A 22,105-nucleotide genomic window follows, 5' to 3' on the forward strand; every position below is an offset into this window, starting at 1 on the left:
ATAGTGTTTATATGAAATTGACATCATGATTTTATATAAAAATAAATGTAATTGATATACAAATTTTTGCGAAAAGTTGTTTTCATTTGTCCTCTATTGTGATGGTTTGTTTACGATTCTGTATGATAAATTTGTATCAGTATTATGTTTGAACTTCGTTTTTCACTGGCTAAGTCGGGCTATAAAGCTGATGACATGTTACGGATAATGTTGGCTATTATTATTAAAAACGAAATATTTGTACATCTAACTGTGTTAAGGACTAATTGTTCTTAATTTCTGAAATTTGATATTTTCATTTTCTATTTGTTCATGATGTGGAATTGCTTTTCGAAGGATGTGGCAAAAGTTGGGAAAGTTGAAATTCAACACGCCTTTTCTTGCTTTCGATAATATTATGTGTATCCTGAAATGCGAGATAATGAAAGTAAAATAAAGGTTTTGGAAATGTCATTGTATATTTAATCATATCATTTTACTTAGAAATAATGTGATGTGAAAAAACAGAATACGTTTAGTTCCAGAAGTTGGCACATTTCCGATGGGAAAATTCCCAAGTAATTCCATGTAATGGGAATGCAAAATGTCCAATCCTAAACGCTGATTATTTGACCTAAACTTGATGTGTGAACGTTTTGGTTGATTATTCGCGTTGGTTTCCTAATGGTTGGTTGGTTGGTTGGTTGGTTGGTTGGTTGGTTGGTTGGTTGGTTAGTTGGTTGGTTAGTCGGTTGGTTGGTTGAAATAGATTTCAGTTGATTTTTCGAAAATCTTTTTCGATCGTGTTTCAGAAGCAGAAATCTATGAATAGGCTTCCATAACTGCGATTGTAGATCAAGTACGGCTCGAGTTATCTTGGTTATTTTGCAATAGGTTTCCTCTTACAGGGATTGGACACCGGAAACACTGCTGATATTTCGAGATTTCCATTTGAACATTTGGCGTCAATCTACAGAAGCCTCTCTGAGCAACTTCCCATTGCCGGGAAATCCACTGTTTAAACTCTGAAGAAGAAAAAATACCCAATTTTAATAATTGTTGGATAAAATTTCAACCAGCAAACGTTTGATATAGATTTGTTATATCTTATCCAACAAACGTTTCATGAGAATATAAAAATGTCCCCAAATACTTTCTCTATACAGATGCATATCGCACTTGAATAGAAATGTTGCGTAATAGGCTAGTGTAAAGGAAACGTAAACGAAAATAAGTTGTCGAAACTTTTGTAAAGGGCCGTTGATTTAAAAAAAAAAAAGTTTTAAAAAGATAGTGCAACCCATTCTCTGGCGACAGTTGCTCTGCGGTCAATAATTTACACTAATCGAATTCCTTACGTCAACCCTGCCCTTAATCCTAATGCTAACCTTAAACCTAACCTGATAACCAATGACAACTCTAACACCAATTCATTGACTAAACGAAGACTGCAGAAATTGTAGGCGGAGCAATGTTGGATGAGCGATTTTCGCAGCATCAGTTAAAGTCGCTCCATTTATATATAGTTGGTGCATAACCTTGGGTATTCCCAGTAATACGTCCACATAAGAAGAAGGAGTAGAAGAAGAAGAAGGAGGAGGTAAAGAAGAAGAAGAGTGGGGAGAATAAGAAGAAGAAGAAGAAGAAGAAAAAGGAGAAGAAGAAAAAGAAGAAGAAGCATAAGAAGAAGAAGGTGATGATGAATAAGGAGAAGGAGGAGAAGAAGAAGAAGAAGGAGGAGAAGAAAGAGAAGAAGAAGAAGAAGATGATGATGAATAAAGAGAAGAAGAAGAATTATAGAGGAAGGAGGAGCGGAAGAAGATGGAATAGAAGAGGAAGAAGGAGAAGAAGGAGGAGGGAATGAAGAAGAAGAATAGGAAGGAGGAGTAGAAAGAGAAGAGGAAGAAGAAAAAGGAAAAAGTGGTGGTGATGATGATGACGATGGTGATGAACAAGAAAAAAGTGAGGAAGAAGAAGAAGGTTAACATAGGTATGTATGCTTAGTCTCTCTCCATCACGACCGTATAGTAGCTTCAGAAGAAGATTGTGATGATGACAACAACAAAAAAGAGGAAGAAGGAGGAGAAGGAGAACGTAGGTGGGTTTTCCCCAGGAATAGAGGGTGAGGCATTTCACTCTCCATCATCAGCATAGCTTCGCAAGGAGCTGGGTTTTTCCACGGTGAACAGTTCATTTGTTGAAAGGTTAAGTGATAAGCCTTCCTTCACAGATCTATATTTAAACTCGCCCCTCATGTCCCCTCCTCTTCCATCACCTGCCACCCCTTCACGACCTGATAGTTTTGATAACATACGAGTAAAGTAAACTACGACTGATTATGTGAAAGAGCATTATGTCATTAATGTCAAATCGTTTGGAGCCCTTGTTAAAAACAGACGAATAAACATATAGGCCTATACTCTTGAAAAAAAAGACATTTTGAGAGTGAAGCTGAAAGTTGAAATAATAACTTTTGAAATGACCGCAATGTCAATAAGATATAACTGTTTTGTTTATGCATCACTTTTTCTATTTTTTGTCAGAGGAAATGCTTTCCCAAATAGACCAGTTCACGGTTAGAACATGTCCCAAATGACCCAGAATATCCAAAGATCTGTAAAACATGAAGAGGTCCCACTTTGTACATTTGAATAATGACTCCTACAGCGGTGGAGGTGCTACATAAATAGCCTTTGTTTCCCCCTTTTCAAAGAATACTTCCACCTGTGTATCATGGAGTGCACTGCTTATGCATGAATGGATAATGATTACATAACTTTCATGAGCACGTATCCAGTATTGTGTCTCCGTGTATTTCACAATTTGGTCTACAATTACCTGTATCTGCTCATGCTCAGACTGCAACTATAACATGGCTCGTACCTTCGTTCATGGTACGTTACATGATTTTTCTTTTCATTTTTTCTTCTATTAAATGTGCTTCGTATCTCAGGAAAGGGTGCTTCACAAATGAACGTGATTATCTGTATTTTTAAAAAAAAACATACATTCTATGCAGAGAATCTTTTTGAGCAATCGACAAGGCATGTGTTACGTTCATCTAATACATTATGCATACATAAATTAAAAAGAAACATTTCCATATAGAGGTACTGTTGATTCAGTACCTGCCCTGACATTTCAGATGTGTAATAGTATAGCACGAGAAAGTGGTCTGCATTTCAGGGGGAATCCCCGGGATCAAAATACGTCATCAGAAAGGTCACAGACGTTAGTGCGTTACGCCGACGCTGGGGCTTCCCCGCTTCCCGCGGTGAAAGTGATGAAACTACAGCTCAGCAAAAAAGAGAAAGTGGACACTTTTCACGATTAAGATTAGTTACAGCCAGCCTTACTTTATTCGACATTATATTCTTTTGAAATGTGTAAAATTTGCAATGGTTTGTTTGTTATATATTTATACAAATGCAAAAGAAAAAGAAAATCAAACAGAAATAAATAAATCAAATCAAATCAAATCATATTAATTCTCTTTGAGATGATATGCAACTGGATTCGTACCTCTTATGCATGAATGCATGAGCATAGCCATTTAACAATAAATGATTCTCTGAAAGAAAATTGCAAAAATGGGGCATCTTGCAATTCAAATGTTGATGATCATTGCCATAGAGACAAATTAAAACAATGGGAAGAAAAAAACAATTACGAGAATAACGCAAGAAGAGGCATCATTACCTTATTTGTCAAAACCATGCAGTCCCCGAGACTACAGTTGACATCCAGAGCCCAATCCTCCTCATTGTTTCTCATTTTGTGTTTTCATGTTTGAAAACATATCATATCATTAAACTCACTGGATTCATTAAAAAAAAACACTGCAATTCCTTTTCCTCACATTTTCCCCTCATTTCTCATTTCAACGTTATAATGTTATTGTCCAGTTAATGTGCTCATTATAACTTATGTATGTTTATATGTTTTGTAAATATGTTTTTTATTATGTTAATACAGGTCCCCTTGGTCGAGCAGTTTTTTATAACTAAAAGGGCTACCCTGTCAAAATAAAACGACAAATAAATAAATATATAGATCGATGAAATACAGTGCACACTGCACATGTTCATAAAAATTTGAATGACTACTTGCTCTATTTTTGCCATTTTCTTAATCAGACCTTCTAACAGATAAATGAAAGTACCCATCCAAGAGTGAAAGTTAATAACTTCATCTTAATTGATGATGGTAGAGTATTGTTTTTCCTTTAATGATATGAAGGTTTTATAATGATTGCTTTTTATGATTTTCTTTAACAATAAAGGGTGTCCATGTTCTGTTTGTTGAGTTTATATACGGCAGATAATCTTTCCTCTCACTCCTTTCTATGTGGCGTTACTGCGGGGGAACGGAGAAGATACCACCCCCCCCCCCCCTCCATCGATGGCGGTAAAAAGAGTAAGGAAGGGAATGGAAAGGAAAGAAGTACAAAGACAATGAAAGTAAAGAAATGGAAATGAAAGAAAAAAGGAAAGGAAAAAGCAATGAAATAAAAGCAATAAATGGAAAGGAAAGGAAAGAAGTAAAACGGGTCAGGAAATAAAAGAAAAAGACGAGATAGGAAAGAGAGAGAGGGGGGTAGAGGTTAAATGATTCGGAAAAGAAGATACCAAGACCCCTTCCTTAACCCTTCCCTAATCACAAGCCTCGTTGACTTGCATTCTATCAAAAAATATACCCCCCCCCCCCCCCCACACGATGCCGGTGCCCCTTAATGTCTGGACAAACGCTACGCCTCCGATTGGCGTGTTTATCAATTCGCAATTACCCATTTTTGTATTAATAGCTACAGTTGTTTCATATACTCGAGTTACTTGATTGATATAGATTTAATAACAAGGCGGCATGACAATATGGGGGGTTGTCTGTTTGAGTGCTTGCTTGTGCTGGTGGGTGTGTAGGTGTGTGTTTCTTTGTGTTTCATCCTTACTCTCTCTCTCTCTCTCTCTCTCTCTCTCTCTCTCCCTCTCTCATTCTCTGTGGTTAAAACAACCAAGATAATCATAACACAGGGCAGTTACATAGCTATGGGGGGCTAGGGGGCTATACTCCTTCCTGTGGAATATGTCCAAACTAGAGGAGGGGGCGGGGGTAAGACACACGCTCATAAATTATTGAGCCTGAGAGACAGAGGAGCAGAGACGGGAGAAAGGAAAGGGGGAATGAAGAAAGACAGAACGTGTGACGAGGAGAATACCTCATTTCAGATGTTCCCCTAACCTCTTGTTCAACTTCCTCGTATAATCATCATCAATTATGAAAAACCTACACCCCCCCCCCCCACCTTAGTTTCCCAACCCGTAAGCAATATTTAACACTGTCTTGCGTTCGTTTAACACAATGATACTTTCGATGGTGATTGTATATCAATCTAACAGTATCTATATAAGGCAGGCCGCTTTATTACAATTTTACAAAAATGATGTAAAAATACTTGATAATGATTACAAAAATAAAGAGGTAGTATCTTGACGATTGCTCTACCGTCAGCAATGTCTTATATGTGACGTCATCTTTGTTTCATGACGATATTTATTCGTATAGGCCCTGGTTCAATCGATGGTTTTGGCGCAGTGATATGCCAGGGTTTGCAAAATTAGCAAATATTGGGCGTGAGATAAATAACAGCCGGTGAGATTGCGAGTTTCATTCGCCATTTGCCGATGGACGTCAGCAAAGCTTGTGAAGTTGAAAAGGTGGGAGTAGTCTTTTATCACAGACAGTTTTTAATAATACTATAGCTGTGCATACATGTTAGATTTGTAGAAAAAATAAAGTAAAATTTTGCCAAGACACTAGCCTATAAAGCTGACTCTGTTTAACCAATGCAACGAGACATTTCAAAATTAATATGGGTCTTTTCGCATTCTTGCAATAAATTACTTGCACCCAAATCCACCATGTTATACATTTGCTTATAAGTTGTAGGGCCTATAGTTTTATCTTTGAGAAGAATTGGATGAAGACTTTATTTGAAGAAGAAAAATTGTTTAATCCTATTTCAACACTTTTTATTTTCAGCTATATTCTATTTTCAATCATCATTTTTCTAACAGCAAGTAAATTTGAGAAACTGTATTGTTATTTCAAATATTGACCAACAGCTACACTCTAAAAACTGAAATGTTAGATATCAATTTAAAAGGGCCGAGGAGTGACCACTCTTTCAAAATATCAGATTGTTTCTTTCAACCTGCTAGATTTAACCTTTATAGTGTTGGATCCAGCACGTTCAAAGTGTTAATCTACCATTTTGAAAGAGTGGTCACTCCTCGGCCCTTTTAAATGGTGATTTAACATTTCAGTTGTTAGAGTGTTATATAGACCGCACGTTGAAACAAGCTCTGGCAACACCTTGCCAACTATGAGAGGATAATTTTAAAAGGAGTCTGTATATTATAGACTAGCTGGTAAATCTTCACTTTCACTGATCGTCTGTCTGCACGTGCGCATTACGATCTCGGGGATTCCCCCCAAACAAAATTTGCAATTGACATCAGTTTCACCTCTCCCATTCGTCGATATTACACAAGTTCTCTTTCGACTCGAGGTCATATTTCTCCAGCAAGCGCTATAAAAAGGATACCACTCCTCAGCTCACATCATTTTCAGTCGTGACCGCCAGCTATCTGACACAAAAGTATTTTTGAAAGAGATATATTTGTCTACTGCTCCTTGATAATATATGAACATTTGTCTTTGATTTTCTTCACCATTTGCGCTAAAATCTAAATCAGTTATTTATCAGAGAGGAAGAAAGGGAGGGAAAGATCATACTTCTGAAATATTGCATCTATAAAGTCATCCTTGAGCGTCATCTAAGCTTTACTTCATTTTAACCGAACTTTCTTCTTGAGACCATGTCGATCACCATGTCGAATGATAAGCAGCTCCTCCATCCCGACGTCCATTGCCACGTCGACGTCAGCGAAAACCATAAACCAATGAAGATGAGCGACGTCCAACGCCTGGCGATGCTGAGATCGAAAGCGAAAAGCGAGTCGGGGAACTTCAGCTGCGTTGACTTCTTCAAGACTCTGCTCTTCATCGCCACCGTCTGCACCTTCGCCTTCGTGTTCTACCGGTAAGAAGTTTCTCTTTGGAATAGCATTGTCACTTAAAATTAAAAATTGTTAGTAGTGTCTGTGCCGTGAACTAAATAAAATCGTTCCTGACAATGAAGACACCAATAATAGCTGATTACAATCTATTATTATTATTAATTTGCTGAAATTCCAATTTCCTTGTTTTTTTAAGTGCCTTTGAAATGCATTATGAAAAATGTTATTGATGTTACCATCAACATGATCAATTGCGAGAGGATGAAATCAGTGAGTGGATGTATTTCCTTTTCGTTGGACTGTGATTTGTTGCTTTATTTAGTTTTGTTTGCTCGTTTGTTGGTGGTTATAGTTGCTATCTCTTATCGTTGTCCCCTGATGTTAAACTCTCGGTCTACCTTCACTTTCGCTGTAACTCAGAGAGGAAACGTAATATATTGCATTATGATCAGACCTAAAAAAAAAAAAAAAAAACAACTAAGTTGTTTAACCAGTTAAAGATACGCTTCAGTTCTGGTATTGATAGAAAACATATTCTCACAGGATACAACAGCAACTACACTAAATGTTCAAGACTACAAGTAAATAACCTGTGTTAAACGATTTTGGTAGTAAATGCATAGGGGCTTAGTAATAGGCATAGAAAGATAAGGAAATAAAGGTAAGTAGGCCCGACACCATGTGCTTAACACAGGTATATGTGCCAATGAGAGTTGTGGTTTTTATTGAAGATGTTTTCCAGCTAGCTTTTGTGAGGTTGATATTATTTTACTTGGTTAAACAATCAATCTACTTAAGGATATACGATCCAGAATGAAATTACAGTCACATGTTCATGTTCCAAAACTTCAAACAATAATTATTATCAGTTTCATTAGGTAATTCATAACCAGTGGAGTAGATACAGGCGGTCTGGGGGCATACCCCCCCCCCCTTTAAACGAAAAAGACAAAATAAACTTAACAAAATGAGATAGAAAGGGAGGGGCACAAATGGAAAATGGAAGGAAAAAAGGAAGATAAAGGGTCCCTTTCCACATCCTCCCAATAACCAATGCCCTACACATTTCTCTTAAAAATAATTGTGCGTGGAATAAGACTGCCCCGGCCCCGTAATGCCGATTACCCTCAACTGCTCGACCCCACGCTACGCCTCTGATCATATCCATTTATCCTCATTAGTGAGGGCGTTAGTTTAAGTGCGTTGGATAAATATGGTAATTAATTTCAATCTTGCAAGTCATTAATAAATATTTAATTAGCATAGATCGGTTTTGATACGATTATAAACCCCGAGCTCTCATGGTTCTAGATTACTTGGAGGGGGGGGGGGCTTCAAATCAATTATAATCAAGAAAAGATGGGAAGGCTTAAATAAATTGGGGGCGTGAGCCCATAACCCCCCCCCCCCCCCCCCCCCCTCCCCTACATAATAATAGACCCGTTCCTGGCTCTGACGTGCATTTCGCTATTCATTTCCTGCTGTAATAATCGAAAGCGATAGTACTTTAAAAAGAAGGAAGTAACAATCGTGACAAATAAATATATTTAATTCAAATACATCATTCTACCAATACATTTAATATGATTAATGGTTTGATTGTTCTGTTGCAAGATTTTTATTCTCTGATTTTCTTTTGACGACGAATCCGAATCTAATGGGAATGCTTATATTATGTTACATTATTATATTATATTTCAAAGTATCAAAAGGTTCTTAAAGAGTTTTCTATTTTCTTCAATCATAGCTACGTAATAACTTATATACAAAATGAAAACATTTGCTCTTCAATGTATGAATTAAATTACAAATTGTTTCAATATCTAATCTGGACATTTTGTGACCGCACTTTCCTCTTTGATTTCATAGTAATTAAAATTTTTCCCTTTTTGGGGTTTTTATGTGATTTATTTCCGGTATTTCGAGAGTGGGTGTTTTGACTGACTACTCAGGAAATTGTTTGTATTATCATTTTCATTTTTACCACTTTTATTCTATTAAAACTTTCAAATACAAGGTAATGATTCAGATTCTAATCTTACCGCAGTACGCATAACATTCCTGATATATAAAATTGTAAAAAAAAATAGATTTTCCTTCATCACGTTTTTCTTTAATATTTCGAGGTTGTTTTTCTCACAATCTTAGCCGCATTGGTGAACAATGTCAGATGTACGACCATGTGAAGATGTGAAATCGTATAGTCATCAAGATGTTGTTGTTATTGTTCGGTTTGTTTTGCTTTCACAACGTTGTTTAAAATAATCTCATATGGCTTCACTTTACTCTATTCTCATTATTCAGAATCGCAGTGCTGAAACAAGAAGTAGACTCTCTAGCCAGGCGTTTCGATGTGTTGCGGGATGATGGTATGTATTTCTTGACAGGTTGATCAAGCAGTCGAATCATTTATCGATTTATAGATAAATATATTAATTATATCAAACGCGTGAACGAGTGTCTGTCTGCTTGACTGACGGAAAGAGTGAGTGGGAAAGTTAAAGACCAGTTCACGGTTAGCACATGTCTCAAATGACCCCCGAATATCCACAGATCTTCAAAACATGAAGAGGTCCCACTTTGTACATTTTGAAACAATCACTCCTACAGCGATGGAGGTGCTACATAATTTATATAGCCTTTGTTTCCCCCTTTTAAAAGAATATTTCCACCTGTGTACCATGGAGTGCACTGAGTGTGCATAAATGAATAATGATTACATAACTTTCATGACCACGCATCCAGTATTTTTGTCTCCGTGTATTTCACATTTCGAACTGGCTTAATTGGTGAATGATCTGGATGTACATGTATGTGTAAAACTTAAATGTTTCATGACATTTTTATTGATAGTCTTCTTTATCTAATAGTTAGTACTTTGCATATGATTGTTTTAAAGTTAATTCAATAATAGGTAGACAACATTCATTGATTAATTGATTGGTAACTTAATGATTGATGATTAAATGGTGAATCGTCTGATTCAATAATTGATTAAGATGTTTTCTTTATCTTTCCATTGTTGTTTCTTTGTTGTTGTTTCTTCTTAATTGTTATTGTTTTGTTTGCTCAATGTTCTCAAATGTTCTCAAAGTCATTAAACAATCTTTGTCTATTTTCAAGTAGTAATCTTTGTAAATCTTCATCAAATTGTGTTTGTATTCATACAGCTTACCGTCGAACTAACAGACCATGCAACTGTACTGTTCTACCTTACTTCAACCACAACAGGAGGCTTCGAAGATCCGCTAGCGGGACACAGCAGGGTAGTGGTAAGCTAAAAAAATTCCCTTCGAATCTCAGACAGGGGCGTAGCGTTGGCAAAATGTGTTCTTCTCTCTCAGAGAATTTTTGATAGAGTCTGGGAATCTTCGAAACCTAAAATAATCATCCGAATGCACCACCAAACCAACTCCAAAATCGACAAATTTGTTTCCGTTCTCGGTAAAACAAAATCTCAAAGACTTTCAAGAGATCAAACTTTAGGGCATTTACAATATGTTATTGTAAAGCCTCAGAAAGAAGTCTTAAAGGTAAAGACCAGTTATGGTCATGCGATTGCATTGTGAAAGAAACGTTGTGGAATCGATCAGAAAAGGTTGCTCATCTAGCATCTAGCATCTGCAAGGTTCTGGAATCATCAAAATGATAAGAAATTTGGCCAAATCTTCGTAAAGTTACAAGCACTATACACAGAAAGATGTATATGGGACTACCCTATATCTCTCACAGACCATGAGAGTTTCCCGGCAAATTTTTTATCATCATGTATTAGTCAAAACATATTCTTTCACATGATTGGTAATGAGAGCTTCCACTTCATTTTTTAAAATTGGAGCGTTTCCAATACTGGTCTTTACCTTTAAGCGGACTATGCAATACAAAATATATGTCATTCCGCTGTTCGTATATTTTAAAAGGTGACACGCAGATCTTTTGGAATTACTTAAGGTTGATTTTCCTCAAGAGTCTTTACGATTGTCGGTCTGCTGTCGATGTGATTTGGGAATTTCATGAGAATCTATTACAAAACAACACATTTTTACCAGTCATTCGACGATTACTCCATTTTTTTAAAGAAAAATAAACTTTGTAGCAGCCTAAAAATTGTATATTTATCAACAAGGAAGTGAGGCAACACTGCTTACAGGGGTCTTTCCCAAACCGTTCGAATGAAATCAGAGATTGTTCAGGAAATCCAAACTTCACGGTCGTGATGGCATTTCCGCGTCCAAGGATGTATAATTAGAAATCACTTTTATATAACTGATAGAAGACCATAAACTCTTCTAAAAAATCCCATATATTTGTTTAGGTTTATATTGTCTTCATATTGTGAAGACGAATATATTGTAATTGATACACCCATTCCACGTTAAAGATCAACTTTATTTCTGGTTAGGCGATTATTGTGAAATCGCTTTTGTATAAACTATTCTAAAAAAAAAACTTACATTAATTTTGTTTATGTATAGAGTTTCTTCCTCTTGTTAATACGAATATATTGTATTTGATACACCCATTCTACGTTAAAGATCAATTTTATTTCTGGTTATGCGATTAATTAAAGATCAATTTTATTTATAATTTTTTTTTAAATTATTATTATTATTTACAGAAGATGCTTCTGGTGCTGCTGCTTCCGCCAATGCAATAGATCCTCAGGTAAGAATATTATAATTGTAAAAACAAAACGGAAGACTAGACTATTTTGGCAAAGAAAATTGCAAGATCGGAGCCATATTTTTAAAGGTCTCTATAATAAACAGTAGATGTCTGCTCGTGAAAATTGCATATCTTTATTTTATATTTATTTATGCACGGCGCATTCAATGATAAAAAGTTGTTGTGTATTTAATTTTGTTTAAATGCTCAAATTGGACATCTTTGGAGTCAAACCGGAGTTGTTTACTAATTGCATACATACTTCTTGAACAAAAGTTTCTATTGGCAACTCAAAAGCTTTCCAGATTCTTATCCGACACAACAAGAACTATAACTGTAAACTAGAGTTTACAACGTGGATTCCATCCATAAATACGTTATGATTAATAGCAGCTGAATGAAACAGCTGGTAACCCGGAGATAGAGATGGAACTGCATAAATTTGAAAACATTAATAAACATGTATATTGTGTAAAGATGTAAAGAAAAAAAGAAATGGGGATATGGCCTGTGGTTTATGTAGTGGATGAACTAATGTGAGGAGTATATTCGATTATTCGTAGAGAAACGGGGCTGAAGGTGTTAAAAGTATAATTAAAATTTGTTTTAATAATTATTTTAAATCAATTATTTTGTCTTATCACCAGATTCACAGCGACAGCGATCGTTTCTCCGCTCATCTCCGCCCTGCGGAAGGCAACACAACTCTCCGCGAAGGTAATTTTCTTTTTATATATTTCTTTCCCTGCATCTTTAACTTCTCTCGCCTTTTTGTGAATTGACACTATTTTTAAAAGCGATACTTGACTGATGAACTTTCTGCCCCAGCGTACTGTTTATTGCATAGCGTCATCTCGTGGTCAATTTGCCATCAGTGTGAAACCCAAACCCTGAACTGAAACTACGTATTTTCAGTTCGGTGGAAGCACAGAACTCTAAAATACGTATTTTAGAGTTCTTTGGGTGGAAGCAGCGAATTTAGGGACTATACTGCTACAGCTGACCTGAGATGGCGCTATCATATAGAGGGGATTTTGTGGTAGTGCATCTAGTACAGTATGGCTTTAATTTGTCACCACTACATTTCACGCAGCCATTATCACCACTAAGTTAATCCATCAGAGGTCTTCTCAAATCCATGAATGCGTTATCTTTAAAGGTAAAGACCAGTTTTAGAAACGCCCCCCTCTCAAAATATGAAATGGCAGCTCTTATTACCAATCATGTGAAAGAATATGTTTTGACTAATACGTGATCATACAAATTTTGCCGAGAAACCACCTACTAATTAATATATTTGGTACATTATTATATCTATTTGGACCTGATAGATATAACGCACGTGTCGCGTAGTCCCATATACATCTTTATGTGTACAGTGCTTGTAACTTTACAAAGACTGGGCTAAATTTCTTATCATTTTGATGATTCCAGAACCTTGCAGTACACACCAATACTTATATGCTAGATGATCAACCTTTTCTAATCGATTCCACAACGTTTCTTTCACAATGCAATCACATGACTATAACTGGTCTTTATCTTTAAGAGTTGTAGGCCTACTTTTGTTGTGCTTTCATCCTCTGCCATAATCATGTCATAATAATCGTATTCATATTGTTCATATTTATAATTCTAAGTATCTTACCAATACACATGGACACGATTTACGTCACTCAACTAGAATATAAAACTCTTATCACGTACTTATAAACTGAGTTTTTATGTCCATGCTCTTACATAGTTACAAGAGTGTCTTTTTTTTTTAATATTCCGTTATAGTTGTTACATGACGTTAAAAATGGTCTAGTTATACCAAAACGATTTTACGTCTATTGAATGAAAATTATTTTAAAAAAGTTGAAACAAACACCCCTTGTAAACCATTTTTGTTTTAAGGTGTTTTTTTTTGTTGTTCCATTGTTTTCATTATCTTTTTGTCCGTTTTGTTTGTTCATCTTTTTATTATGCCTAGGAAATGGTACAGCAGGTAAGGGCATCTCAAATATTAATTTTGCCCTTCTTTCCAAAAAGAAAAATGGTTGAAGCATTAGGTGGAGATTGTGGTGGTGGTGGTTTCTTCTTAATCTTAGAAAATTAATAAATAAAAGTTCGTTTAGACCCTCAGCAACCCCCCCCCCCCCCTCTTTGGTGATGGTATAATGGAGATATGAATATGAATATATCCCCCCCCCCCCCTCGCCGACCCACACAGCGACTTCCCTTCGATAATGCTAGAGATAGCCTATAGGTTTATTTGTTCTGCCCCCATCGCTCCCCCCCCCCCCTCTCTCTCTCTCTCTCTCTCTCTCCCTTTCTTTCTTCCTTTTTCCTCTTCCCCATTTCCAATCTCTTTCTCTCTCCTTCTCTATATCCTTCCTTTTGATCTTTCTTACTGCATGATTGCTCGATCCGCTCACTATAAAAATATAGAAATTACAGTTAATTGTGGAACAAGAAAAGTTAGCATCTGTGGAATACGCTTACGATAAAAATCAAGCAATAATTTACATCTTGATTTTGCAAAATTTACCTTATTTAATCCTAAGGATCATCTTTCATTCTTCATGTTCCGCCTTCCCTTCGTTTTGAATCCGAGATCAGCTTTTCATCTTCAGAACAAGTTTCATTCTCTTGCGCATCCTCTTCTTCTTAATGTCGATCCCCGGTCAGCTTTCTACCTTTAAAGCAGGACTGTACTACTTGTATCTACTTGCGCCCTCTATATTGCCAACAATTCCTAAGCGGTACCCGTTGTTCCACCATGATCCCCTTTTTCTTATGTTAATTGAGAGCTGATTTCATGAAATAACCCGACTTGCCAGTGACCATGCAGGGAGGTTTAATCCCTCCTGGCCAAACGTGCAGATGGGCTTTAATAGAGAATCATCTTTCATTCTCTTCATCTTTAACCTGTCCTTCGCTTTGAAACCCAGATCAGCTTTTAACCTTTAAGATCATCTTTCAGTCTCTCCTTCAAGTTCTTCTTCTTCTCCTTTAACACCCCCAGGTCAGCTGTTCAAGTGGTCCGCCCACAAAAATCATTCGTTCGTCGAACCGGCCGGATTCGAGCTCGTCCAAGACCAGTTTCTCTTTGTGCAGGTCGCCGGCTACTACTTCATCTACAGCCAGATCACCTTCAATGATAGCTTGACCAGGACCATTGGTCATCAGATGGTATCCTGGGGATGTCGGTCAACCCAAGGGGCAACCATCCTCATGGGCACTTCCCTTACCCAGCAAACGTAAGCATTCCTCTTTTTACATTGAGGGGGGGGGGGGCGGTGTGCGGCCCGTCAAAATGTTCAAGTAAAGATGGAACAACTAAATATATTGTATAATTAAAACGATAGAAAAGACTTTCAAAATATCAAACGAACGCTATTCAAAAGACATCGTCTTTCACTATCACCTTTTTTAATTGTGTGTACATTACCATGACGTAACACGTAATCCGAATCTTGGTTCTATGGGATATACAAAATGGCATTGAAACGGCCCGTTGGTTGTCTTTTCGAAAGTCGTTGCTATCGTGTAAGTAAAGTTTTGATTTTTAGGGGAAGGGGGAAATCCTAAACAACTTTGGCGTTTAGAAACATAATGTAATGCGCGTTCAAAAATGCACCTCATTATTATCATAATACCGACTATTAGTATAAACAAAGTGCTTGCTCGATTCACTCCCTCGCAACTAAAAAGTTCATCAGGTTTATCTGTTGCTATAATTATGCTACCACATCATTTATCATTTATGAAATTCCATCAGGATCAGGTAGGAGGAAATGGTATTTTTGAAAATGTTCCACCGCCCCTAGTTAGGCCTTTTGTATGTGTGTAAGGCTTGACGGTCGGCATCACACTTCTAGAAACATTTCTGATTCGCCTGACAAGATCATGACGATCCCCTATTGAAGGAGCAGCATAATAGCGATTACGGGTATTTTACCAATTCAATATTCATCTTATAATAAAAATCCCATGTTGTAGAACCACCAGCATTTCTTGTCCCAGGCCTACTATAAAGGTATATTCGTTGACTGTCATTAATATATTGAAATATTTTTCATATCTCCTTATCATTATACAGCCGACCGGAAACGGACCTCAGCCACACCAAGAAAGATTCGAGTTACACCGGAGGGGTCGTATATCTCGCGGCCGGAGACTACCTGGCAGTTCGGCCCGACCTCGGCCAGACGAGTAAAATCGAGTATGCCCGATTGGCAGAGAATACCTTCTTCGGCGCCTTCATGATAAAGAAAGATGCTAGAGGCAAATCTTTGAAGGAAAATTGTTTCATCTAGAAGAAACTTAAACATACAAGTGTTTTATTTTTCTATTTACTTTCGGTTTTGGCTTATTTATATTTATTGTCCGTCTTATACACTCGACAGAGCACTTTATACACATTGTTTTAATCATCATGAATGCATGCAGTTATAATACATGTAAAGACTATTCACCTCACTATATAGAAATGTGTAATAGCATTAACATGTAATGTGAAGGGGAGGCCTATTATGGACAAATATTGAGAGTGTATCAAACACCCCCGGTGTGTAAAGTCAATTTTGTGTATGTACGAGCCGGACTTTGGTGCGTGAAAAGTACCTCTTTACCGGACATTTTGGTAACACGCATGCGGTCATTCCGACCCCGGAGTGGGGGGGGGGGGGGGCGGGGGCCCGCCAAATTCAAGGGGAACGGGCTTGAGTTTTGAAAAAATGAATACACCAATAAATAAAGTTAAATGTCGCCATCTATTGGCAAACTATGATACATGCATAAGGTAACTCTATGTTCCTTCTATTCTAATAATACTTTTTTTTTTTAAGGATTGATGAAGTCAAGTAGACACATTAATTTGAACTTAAGAAATAAAATGTATTAAGAAACATTACAAGTGATTAAATAAAACATAAACATAACAACACTTTTAAATCAGTATTGGGGGAAGTTTTGACCCTCTCCCTCTCTAATGAGTGGACAATGACGTTTTCGACCAGTATAATATATTTTGCATATTATTCCGAGAGGATCAAGATATTATGGTATGTTTTTGAGTGATATTTATTTACAAAATGGGGTGCGAATTAATATCAGTAGCCTCGTTACCGGAAGGACCCAGGTTCGAAACCAAATCAATGCGCTAACGCTTTTGGGTAACTTAATGCATTAATTTGGTTGCTTACTGGTCTGTACACGCTTTTTTAGGAGTCGGGTAAAACAACCCAACTAAATCTGTATATACATTTGTAGGGCTACGTTTATAAACGATATGTGGCACCTTTTTTCTCATTTCATAGGGAAATTCTATAAGACCCATCTTGTAACATAAACTTTACATAATTTGCACAGTTAAGGGGAAGGTAATGATTACATTTTGTCTCTGTTGATCGTTATGTTACTTTTGATACAGAATCATTTCAATTTAATACAGTTGTTGTATTCAAATGCAGTTTCATTTATTTATTTATGTTATTTTGCATCCATTTGAAGAAAAATAGAAGTACATAACCGTCTTGTCTATTACATGACAGAAACTTAATATTAATTTTACTGTTGTAAACAACAGGGTAAATTATTACCATCAGGAATATATTTAACAGCATTTTATGGTGTGCTCGATCTTACAGCATTAGATATAATATTATGTGTGCTAATATATAGTCTTACAGTATTGTAGATTAAAGTTATCATTATAATCACTTTAATCTTAAATGCTTAATTCGAAGTATTTTCACGGTAAAATGCATATAATCATTTGTTAGTATAAGTTAACATCTACGGAAATTTACTGGCAGCTGGTTTCCAAGTACATTCATTGCATCACTTTATGAAGCTATTTTCATTTTCATATTTCATATTGACAAAAACAAAAATTAGTTGAAACAAGGATAATGAATAATACTGTAAATATTACGAGGATTTAAATAATAGATATTGTATTTTGTATTTTTTGATACTCATTTTTTGTTTGTATTGTTTATTTAGGATTGAATGATTCAATGTTCTGTTTGATATTTTGTGACTTTATTTATACTACTTTGCTTCAAAATAGGTGTATGTAGCCTATGTGTATGTATATACATTTGAAGACATATATTTCAAATTATCTTGTAAACAAATATATAATTCTAAATAGTCCACACACATAGTTAAAATGTTTCGGAATTTATTAACAATGTTCTTAATATTAACGATACTGTAACACGATATGTAAAAACACTCTTGTTTATATTGTTAGAAAAATCTTTGAAATTAATGTTACATTCATTTTTGTATGAAGCTTGATTGAAATAAAATATAAAATTAAAAGTTCATAGTGGAGACAAAGGTTGTTTGGTTCTTCCTTTTTGTTTGAATATTGTTATATCTGATGTTATTTTTTTTTTTTCGGTATTTAAAAAAAAATGTTTATGTAGTAGTTGTAGTATTAATGTAGTAGAATAGTTTATTAAAGCAACTGCAAAGTGGTAGCCCGAGAGCTGAATTACATTTCAAGTTTTACAAGCTCAGATTAAAAAAACATTTCAACAAAACTTAGAAACAGACAAGTACAAATAATACACATTAAAATAGATTACAACGTATTACATATTTCATACCAGGTCCTGCAAGAGATTGCAGTTACAAATAGTATAAATTCGTCATTATTATATTATTTTATGATTATTGTTAAGTGAGAAATATTCATATTTCAAATAGAAAATGAGGATGATTAATTGAGTTTATGGCAAGTAAATACTGAAGATTTGTGCGATGGAACCTGTTTACACCTTTGAGAAGAATAGTTCTTCTTACTACGATATTACGACTTGGGGAAAAAAAACATTAAAGCATCCATGTTTGATTTCAAACTATAATATACTGTGAAGTATATGCCTTTTCATAATGCTGCTCGATAATGTAATTCAACACAGTCAAAAACAATATATGAGGATTTATCGTAGAAACATATTTAAGAAATATTGACAGAAAGAGCAAGTGTCATGGATAGAACAGTCTAAAGAGTGAGAGAGAAAGAGCGACAGGGAGAGGGAGAGGGAGAGAGTGAGATTATAAGGGAAAAGAGATATTGAAAGAGAGAGAGAGAGAGTGAGAGAGAGGGGGTGAAATTAGAGAAAAAAGAAGAAGGAAGAAATGCAGAAGAGGGGGAGAGAGAGAGAAAGAGAGAGAGAGGGGGGGGGGGGGTAATGAGAAGAATGGAACAGATGGAACTGGGAAGACATGGAGAAGAAGAATCAGATGAAGGTAAGACGATGAAGGAAAAGCAATTAGATGTGTAGTAACAAAGGAAGTTATTTATTTATAGAAAATATCAGAGTAAATTTCAAAGTTTCCTATACAGAAAAAAAAACATTGGAATTTCTCAAATATACATGACTAAGATCATAACAGAATGTACGCGCAAAAACTTAAAATCTGTAGGGAAATAAGACATGGGAACGTGCGTAACTAAGAGAGAATGCACCAGTTAGCCAATTAAAACACAGACTTTTCTATATTGATTCATAAAAATGGGGATTACTTGAACTTATATTTATATATTGACATTAGTGCAGTACCACTAGAGCAAGAGCAGGCATATAATTTGAATAAGTGTTATGAAATCAGGCAGGAACCAAAGGAAGTTATGGCTTGTTATGCATTGTTCAGTTGCCTGGTGAAATACGGGGTTGGGCTTTTTCTGTAATGTTCTGTTTTTTACTTTGTTTCTATACAAATACTTGGCCGTGTGTTTTTCCGTTGCAAACGTGCAGTTCGTACCAGTTTGATCCGTCAAATTTGAGTGCTTTCTTTGTAAACTTGAGACAGATATCTCGGCGAGCATGGAGAGTTTGAAGCTTGGTCATTGATAGGGCATTTGGATACTAGGATGTTCAATATCTTCCTAGGATAATTATCTCTTTAAAAAATATTTGTATTGGGGGGGGGGGGGGGGGGGGGGTAGTGAGCACATTTTTTTGTTTTTTGATCCTCAAAAAAAAAATTCAATTTGCACCCCCCCCCCCCCCTTGAGCGCCAGGGGGGGGGGGGGGGCCCAAAAAGGTAAAAATCACGTGATTTTACATGATTTTTTTCTCAAGGGGGGGGGGGGAGGGCCCGGGCCCCCCGCCCCCCCCCCCCCCCCCCCCCTGGATCCGCCACGGCATTGGCATTGCATCGACGCTTATGGTGGTTGATTGGTAGTGGTGTCTGAAGAGGAGGAAAAGGAGAAGAAGGAAATGAAGGAAAAGGAGGAGGAGAACTGTCGGTGATGGTGATGATACCACAAGGATAGGATGGGCCGGGCTATTAATGCTGATGGGGTGTTGGTGGTGGTAGTGGTAGTGATAGTGGTAGTAGGGGTGCATGCCGGGTGGTGGTGGTGGTAGTAGTAGTGGCATCAGTGGAGGAGGAGGGGAGGATGCAGAGGAGGTGGTGACGGTTGGGCCGGGGGGGCACTGGCTCAGTCTAAAGCTGAATGGGCCACTTTATAAGGCAATTGTCAAAACAAAAACAAAAGACAAAATTATTCTTATGTTGTAGATAGCATGTAGGAGTATAGCGCCATCTCTTCTCGCTTTTAGGGGCCCCCATTCATAAATGTTATCTTCGCTTCGTTGGACACGTAATATAAGAAATTGTGTATACGTACGTAGCTAGCTAGCTAGTACCTGTACAATGTACACACACGAATTTCGATCGCATCGTAAACACGTTAACGGAATGTAGTGAAATCTGGATGTGGATTGTATAGCGATCTGGTTGATTTTGCGTGTTTATCATTCTGAATCCCAAGTTATTGCTTTCTAGTTGGGACCTGGAAATACAAAGGCTAAGTTTAGGTAAGTGACTCGTATTTTTCTTGTGACAATGTCAAGAAAGCAAGGTGAAAGTAACGATAACACAGCGGGTAGCTGACGCAGATTATGGTCCTGTCGCACGCCTGACCTGCCCCGTACGTTGCTGTTGTGCTGTTGATACCTTGTGCCAAGTGTGTTGGCCGTCGTTGGCAATGCAATGTGGAGGTTTGAACGGACACGCATGAGTAATTTTTACCGTCCTTCGACCTATGTATTTAATGTTACCAAATTTACCAATTTCTTTAGTCAGCTTATGCAAGTTTTGGTGTTTTTTTTTTGCCTTGGAATGGATCTTGTCTCACCAGATCTGTATTGACAAATCATTGAAAATGTTTAGTGATCACATTTGGAAGAAAAAAAAGGGGGGGGGGGGCTGAGCTGACTCCTTTTGTTTTCTTTTGCAGAATTTATTGATTTTCATAAAGTTTTTGCAGTTAAATAAAGGTATTGATCATTGTGTTACAGTTAGTGGGGTATGATTATAAGTTTACATTGACTTGTAGATATATTTGTAAAGTTTTATTGTACTTGGATCTAGACCCTGAAATTGAAATTGTTTTTGACAATGTTTGAGTCGTTGCCCTTGTTGGGAATTTAATTTTTTTTTTATGACTGTAAACTCTACTTTCGTTCATATGCATTATTCATTTTGTTGAAGAATATACATATTAAACATTCATGTAGTAAAGAGCTTCTTAAATTTGATCAAACATCTATCGGTATTCGGTAGGGCAAAACTGCAAGGAAATCAATATTTCATACATTTGAAAGAAATCTGATGGAAAACTCATCAGTTGTAGCCCTAAAAAGCACCCATACCCCTGTGTGAAACTGAAGAGTGGTGTAATCAAAACCTTAGTTATTTATTGATAATCACCCATTCCTGCACCCAACAAACTTTGCAAATTACCTTTCAGAGTTTGCTAGTACACGTAGACTCTTCTTTTTTACTCATACAAAGTTCTGGGAAATCTGTCAAGAATTTAACCCCCAAAAGGTGAAATTTTGATACTGGAGTGGAGTGACTAATTGCAATTTGCTTAACCTTCCACTGTTCCACATGTTCCTGATGATGATGAGCTGACATGCAATTTACATTACAAAATTGCTGACCTCTCATGAGAGTTTACAATGTTGGTTGTGTCGGAAATGAAAATACATGTACATGTAGGTGTTTTCACTATGCCAATTTAATACTCACCGTACGATAATTGCGATAAGTTAAGTGTACCAAGGCACATTGGAAATTCAAGATTACTATTACCGGTATTAATAATTTGGTATGTACACATACATGTAAGTATCAAATGGTGAAAACGCAAATTTATTCAAATGTACATGTAGTTGATCTACCAAATGAATTTGAAAGAAAATAGAAGGAAAGAAAAAATTAGGAAATCTAGAGAGTTCAGAGTTGTTCTAAACTTCTAACCAGCAGAACAGGGAGGCTACATGCACACTGAGTCCCATCTGTATAATTTTGCCCCTCAAGTTTCCTGCAGACATCATGGATACGTTTTCGGAGTCTGTTTT

At 36.5% G+C, this 22,105-nt stretch overlaps 1 protein-coding gene and 1 long non-coding RNA gene across 2 annotated transcripts in view; both read left to right on the forward strand.

Moving 5' to 3' along the window:
- The first annotated feature begins 6,538 nt into the window (after positions 1 to 6,538).
- Positions 6,539 to 16,326, forward strand: LOC100888307. Its single transcript, XM_003725504.3, has 7 exons — positions 6,539 to 7,081; positions 9,363 to 9,427; positions 10,229 to 10,330; positions 11,677 to 11,723; positions 12,371 to 12,440; positions 14,734 to 14,968; positions 15,811 to 16,326. The coding sequence occupies exons 1-7, from the start codon at positions 6,858 to 6,860 to the stop codon at positions 16,025 to 16,027; spliced, it is 960 nt and encodes a 319-aa protein (XP_003725552.2). The 5' UTR covers positions 6,539 to 6,857; the 3' UTR covers positions 16,028 to 16,326.
- Positions 16,327 to 20,366: 4,040 nt separating this feature from the next.
- Positions 20,367 to 22,105, forward strand: part of LOC115922724 — a 52,721-nt gene continuing 50,982 nt past the window's right edge. Inside the window, exon 1 of the long non-coding RNA XR_004063579.1 lies at positions 20,367 to 20,554. This is a non-coding gene — a long non-coding RNA (uncharacterized LOC115922724). The remainder of the gene's footprint in view (positions 20,555 to 22,105) is intronic.

This window comes from Strongylocentrotus purpuratus, unplaced genomic scaffold (assembly GCF_000002235.5).
Source record: "Strongylocentrotus purpuratus isolate Spur 01 unplaced genomic scaffold, Spur_5.0 spur5_scaffold_12, whole genome shotgun sequence".
Taxonomy (NCBI): Eukaryota; Metazoa; Echinodermata; class Echinoidea; order Camarodonta; family Strongylocentrotidae; genus Strongylocentrotus; species Strongylocentrotus purpuratus.